This window comes from Diplotaxodon limnothrissa, linkage group LG23, assembly GCF_057381915.1.
Source record: "Diplotaxodon limnothrissa isolate DT_005_m linkage group LG23, D_limnothrissa_male_GT1.1, whole genome shotgun sequence".
Taxonomy (NCBI): Eukaryota; Metazoa; Chordata; class Actinopteri; order Cichliformes; family Cichlidae; genus Diplotaxodon; species Diplotaxodon limnothrissa.
The window spans coordinates 8,084,251-8,090,642 of NC_140617.1; the positions used below are offsets into that span (position 1 = coordinate 8,084,251).

At 39.3% G+C, this 6,392-nt stretch overlaps 1 protein-coding gene across 1 annotated transcript; it reads right to left on the reverse strand.

Annotated features, from left to right (window-relative positions):
* Nucleotides 1-997: 997 nt before the first annotated feature.
* Nucleotides 998-6,142, reverse strand: LOC146607485 (GTPase IMAP family member 8-like). The gene is made up of 6 exons (XM_085347257.1): nucleotides 6,127-6,142; nucleotides 4,224-4,925; nucleotides 2,769-3,467; nucleotides 1,567-2,346; nucleotides 1,301-1,468; nucleotides 998-1,218 (listed from the first exon to the last, which is right to left on the reverse strand). Exons 1-6 carry the CDS (start codon nucleotides 6,140-6,142, stop codon nucleotides 998-1,000), a joined length of 2,586 nt encoding a protein of 861 aa, XP_085203383.1.
* Between the last annotated feature and the right edge of the window lie 250 nt (nucleotides 6,143-6,392).

Genomic DNA, 6,392 nt, shown 5'->3' on the forward strand with positions numbered 1-6,392 from the left:
AAGCCTGTCATCTTTAACCTCCTAGGACCCGGCGTCCACATATGTGGACATCACATTTTGCGTTATTTAGACCAAATACTCAATTTTGCTCTACAAGAGCCTGATATCCACTTTATACTTTATACTGCTAAAATTTAAACGAATATCCTCATATGTGGCTCTAATTTTTCTTAGAAACAAAAAATCAGGTTAAAAAAAAAAAACTGGTAATTCTTTGTTTTTACATTCATCAGGTGCCAATATGCCCAAATGTCAAAGAGAAATTAAAAATGCATGCCGTGGAAGAGTTCGGGTCTTAGGAAGTTCCACTTGGCATTCTCAACTTCTTTTTCATGATATCTTTTCTTTGATGCCTCGGTCCAACAGTTTCTTTCACTTTGTCCATAAATTCCAGTTTAATTGATTATTTTTTTTCTTTTTTCATGTCCTTAACGGCACTGCAATTAGAATTATTACCTGAAGACCAAGAAAAATGCCCAACAGCTTTATTTTCTCAAGTAGAAAATTACAGCTTTTGCTATACTGTCCACTTGATTGTCATATTTTGTTGAACCTTTATTATTTTTTATTTATTTATTTTTCTTTTCATTTTGAGTTATTGCAATCAGAACGGACAGGACCGCGGTCAGTGAAGGGAAATAAAGAGAAATAAATAGAGGTTCCAGGTTCTGGAACACCTTACTCAAGGATGTAGACTGAGTTTGTGATATATATCATATTTAAGAGACGTGCCCCTTGGGCACCGGTTTAGCTCAGTGGGTGAACAGTCGATCACATTCCCCATAGTCACTGTTCCTTGTTTGCTCAAAGGCAACCAGTGCTAATGGGGCTGGGACAAGCAATGGTAGCTTATTTTTCAGATTAAGCTACCTGAGCCAATTCTCCAACAGTTCTCCAACATGAGAGGCGCTGCTACCCCATAAATTCACAGTATTGTTGGACTCTTTTTCTCTACATTTTTAAATTCACTACAGAATGCAGTAATCTTTTAATTTGTTCACTCGGGAACTTCAACTTCTCCGTCAAAGTCAAAGGTGTCGGATGGCACCATAGATCTGTAGCCTGATGTTTGAGAGAAGTTGAGAGTCAGCTGGTTCTCCACATTTGTGCCGATATGAAGATTCGATAACCAACTCAGAACTTTCTCAAAGTTGCCGGTTGATTGTTTGCGCTCTAAGAAAGACTCAGGAATAGAAGGTGCTGGACTGCTTCCTTTAACTGAAAACAAAACACACATTTAGACTTATTTTGTGCTTGATAATACTTTAAATGCTATGATTGATGATATAATTGGACTTACAATCAGGGATCAAAAATTCCTTGCTGTTTCCAAGAAAATGTGATAATTTCTCTATATCTTCATCCAGCTTTTTAATTTTTTGGCTGATTTTTGTATCTAGTTTTTCCTCCTTGCCATCTCTCTTCCCCTGACCAGTAGACCTGGTTGCGAGTTTCACCCTGTCACCAACTAATAATAATCATCAAAACATGTTAATAAAAAAAAAATCATCATTTACAAAATAGGATGAATAGAAACATATTTATTATCTTCCTCAAAATACTCACCCAGTGACTTGGATTTTGTGCCCGTCGCACCTCCCCTAATGTCATTTTGCAGCTCATGGAGTGTTTCCTTGAACTCTTTCATTAGCTCCAGCTCTCTCCTCCCGTACTCCCGCACTAGTCTTTGCTTCAGCACATGTTTCAGCTGCTTCCTCTTGAACATCTCTTCGAATCTCAGGTGCATTTCATTCATGTTTGGACAGAAGAGCTTGCCACTGTTTCCTGCTACTATTTCCTCTATCTTCTCAAACAGTTCTGTCACCTGATTCATATCCATTTTTTTCATATTGTTAATGGCATGGTACCTGTTCTCACACTTCTCAATCAACCAGCGCAGGGCACTATGCTCCCTTTCAATGTGCTCCTCCAAAGATTTATCTGCTAGTTTGTCTCCATATGTGAACAGAACCATTGCGTGTTTCCATACAGTGGCATGAAAAAGGTTCATGTGATCCTCCAGAGTGACTCGTTGAGAATCTCTGAATGTCAGGTCCAAAGGAATGACCAGCAGAATAACATGAACTCCTGCTGGGCTCAGTGAAAAACCTCGGGCAATTTCTTTGTCTATCTCATCTGTGCAGCATGAGGAGTCCTGCCACCAGCCCGGGGTGTCAATCACTGTGACTCGTCGGCCCGAAACCTCCCCATCTTGCATTTGACATTGTTCATTCTGACTAGATGCAAAGACTTCTTTATGCAGGAGAGTATTTCCTGTTGCACTCTTTCCAACAGTCTTCTGACCAAGCAGTATTATTCTCAGTTCCTGTAGCTTATTACTGGAAACTGAGAAGAAAACAGCTGTCAGAGCAAAGTGAAATGGGAAAATGTCATGTTGCATATGATCTGAGTGAGAATGCTCTGTCACTGGTAAGATTGTACATTTATATTTTCTTTTTTAAAAAGTTTTATACAGCTCCACATTCTCTTTGGGAATAGATTTCTGCATTTGATAAGATGTAATTACCTGGACATTGACAAGTTATTTGACATGTGACAGACACTATACTGCTATCATTACCGAATAACCAGAAACATTGTATCTATTACAGTCACTGATATCCTCTAGCATTTTCAACAAATTTTGAAGTATATTTCTGTATTTTGTCCATCTCTGCTATCTATTTAATATGAGTGTGTGGAAACAGCTCTGACATTGCGGCACGTTTTTACTTGTGACACTGATGCTATGTGATAGTGAAGCATACCTCCAAGGGATTCTCGTGTGGCCTTGACTTGACTTTGCCTCAGCATTGCTCCTTCTTTCACCTTCCTTCTTCTCTCTTCGAGGGTCTGAAATATCTGCTGGTCTGGAACAAAGTAGCTCCACCCATTTGCTGCCACAGTCTCAGTGATTTTCTCCAGCAGCTCTGAGATTTGTGTACCATCACTTGCATTCTTATTATCAACTACATGATATCTATTTCCACATTGTTCAACTAGAGACTGTAGGGTCTCCCCCTCTCCTTCGATGTACTGCTCTATGCTGTTTGTTCCCAGCCAGTCTCCTCTGGTAAAAACTATAATAGTGTGTCTCCACACTCCATCACCAAGAAGCTCCACATGTGATGTCACTGCATCTAAGTGTTTGGCATTAAATGATGCATCTGCATCTATCACCAGGAGGAAGACATGGGGCCCAGGAGGGCACAAAAACATGCTGCGCATCAGTTCATCTTTGATCGCTTCAGGAGTGTCGAACACAGGGAAGCCTTTCCACCAGCCTGGTGTGTCAACAAGAATGATTTCAGTTTTAGCCACAAAACCCCGGCAGGCAACAGACTTTGGCGTTCTTTTTCCATCTTCCTGGTCTTTGTACCCCAAGATAGTGTTCCCTACAGAGGTTTTCCCAACATTACGGCTTCCCAGAAGAATCATCTGGAGTTTTGGGATATGTTTCATCTCTTCTGTTATCGGACAAAACAACGATTGGTTAGGCTTGGAGCTTACAGCAGCTTATACTGAGATAAAATTATCAAGGCATATGCAGGCCAGTAAAATCACTGAATCGCAACGGGCAATGGAAGTATGTGGTAATAGAATTCATTAACATATTCAACACATTAAAATACTGGACTTTAAAAACTGGAAATGTTTGTTATTGTAATGTTGTTTTAACACAGAATTTTATGCGATTTTCTGAGGTATAATTTATTCTTTTTTTTTTCTAGATGCATGTATTTGTTTGTAAAATGTCCCTTTATTCAGTCTTTCTTTGCATTAAATGTCACTTTTTTCCAGGTTCTCCCTGCACATAATGCTGAAATAAATAGTTTGACATTTTCAGATGCTTAAGTTAGACTGGCATTGCTTTCACGTCTGTATGCTTAACATGCAGTTTTAACAACCTGATTTTGTTTGACTTTTGCAAAATCCACCTAACGTACTACTATATGAACCTTGTTTAATCCAGTCTTTATTTTAATGCACACATCTATCCAGTTGTATTAACAAATACTTTTACAGGACGTTGTGTGGTGGATTATTTCCTGGATGGGCACAGTTATGATTCTGGGAAGTTGTATGTCCCATAAAGTGGCAAATTAGTCCTTTCATCTTGATGTTTGCATTGATTGAATAAATATGGTACCATGATTTGCTGCCATTATGTCATAATATATAATACAGGGGATGTGTTTGAGTGCTCCTTCTGTCACACTCACCTGGAATGAGTGTTTTCATGTGTTGTCTTTGGTCCTCGGCCTTCTTCCTTCTCTCTTCTGCTCTCTCAGCCACCTCCTTTTGCTTCTCTTTGATGACTTGGAAAATGGGCTCTTCTACCTTGTAGTAACTGCCACCATTGTACCACACCATCTCTTCGATCTTTTGCAGCAACTTTGTGACCTGAGATAAGTTATTCTTGTCCTTGTTATTAAACACATGGTACCTATTCAAACACTTTTCTATTAACCACTTGAGTGCCTGTCCTTCACTTTCAATGTGTTCTTCTATTGTCTTTTCCCCGAGGTAATCCCCGCAGGTGAACAGCACCATCGTGTACCGCCAAACCCGTTCACCTAAGAGCTTCATGTGTTCCTCCACAGTCGTCTTCTGCTCCACAGAGAAAGCCGAGTCTATTGGAATAACGAGGAGAAAAGCATTTGGTCCAGGCGGACACTTGGATGCATTGAGTTTAAACCTTTGCTTGTCCCCCTCTGGGATCTCAGCAAGGGAGAGGGAGCTGCTCCAACCCGGAGCATCAATCACAGTGAGCTTCCTGCCGTCCACCAATCCATGTCTCACTTCAGACTGAGCTGTTCTTGTTCGGCCACACTCAAATCTCTCCTTTCTCAGAATGGTGTTACCAGATGAACTCTTGCCAGCCCATCTACTCCCTATGAGTATGAGCCTGATCTCAGTCTCCTCTGAAAAACAAAGAAAATATTGAAACTTTTTTGTTGCAGATAAAAAGAAATAATATTGTGTTCTTATTAGGATTGTGAAACAACTTATTTGGATTAATGATAATGCAGCTTGTTGTGACCAGATTGGCATAGAAGCTTTAAAATAGAAGGCGGGCTTATCTCCTCAAAATGAGGAGCAGAATAGAATCCTTCAGCGTGACATTGTTATCACCACAGTTGTCTCCACTGCTTTAGATGATTGACACAAGAGGAACGTTCTAAGAAATTTGTGCATGGGAGAGTTATTTCTGACCCTTTCATTTCTGTCTGAGGAATAACAAGTCAAAACTAAAATAGTGAAACATTTTTAGAATGACCCTGAACCAAAATAAATAAGTGATCAGAAGCAACAAGAGGAAAAAGAGAAAATATTAATTCAGATAAGAATGCCTCAGTCCCACTTATTGACAAAATATTCAGTTGAAACAGCTGAAAAGCGTAGGCTATATGATGCAATGCAGTGCAACACACAAATGATCTTTTCTGGCATCAAATATATAAGCTCAGACGATACTATAGAAGGCAACGAAGAAAACTGCAGTGTCAAAACACGATTAAGAAGTTAACCAAAAGCAGAATTTTGCAGGGCTGTTTTTCTTTGGAAAGTTTTTCTCTCAACTGTATTGACATATACAAAGCTTCTTGGGCGGAGCTCTCATAAGGAGGAATGTTTGTCAAAAGGTTGCTGGGAACTCAAAATGTTCTTTCCTTCCGGGCAAAAAAGGAAATTCTGGCATAACTGGTTTAGTGGCATGTCTCCTGTCTAAAAGCAAATGCCCAGACTGGTGTTTTTGGTTTTGGTTCTGTTTTTGTTAGCTAGTGTCTAACAGGGCTCTCAAACCTACAACTACATGCTCCAATTGCAAACACATGAATTTTGTCTATGACCTCTAGTTATTGAATCCAAATCCAAACAAATACATTTAATAACAATTTAGGAATGTGTTTAACAGATTTCTTTCTTTCACATCATTGCTTCTGAGTAACTGGTATTCACAATCTGCAGTGAAAAATTAGCAAACAACAAAAAAGTGGATTGTGGATAGACTTTATAAGTTGTTTCACCTTGTGATAAGCCCCAAGTACATTTCACAGCTCCATGCTGATTCATTTTTATTCAAATTGCTTCAAAAAAGTAAACAATATTTCTCAATTAACTTACCAAGATTGGCTTCCATTTTTCCTACTTCTGTTTTAAAAGTGCCTTTGAATGGTCCCAAGCTCTTCACTGAGGTCGAGTGGATAAAGTCTGTATTCAGGCATATTTTAGTACGAGTTCTTGCAGCCTTGACTGCATAAAGTGTGACTGAGAGGGCAAAGTGTTTGTATCTAAATCATCACAGCAGTGCAGAAATCCAGACTAACTGGTTTCAGACAGGTAGTGAGCGGTAAATGTTATGTCAGTTTAGCCACAGTAAAGCTACATAA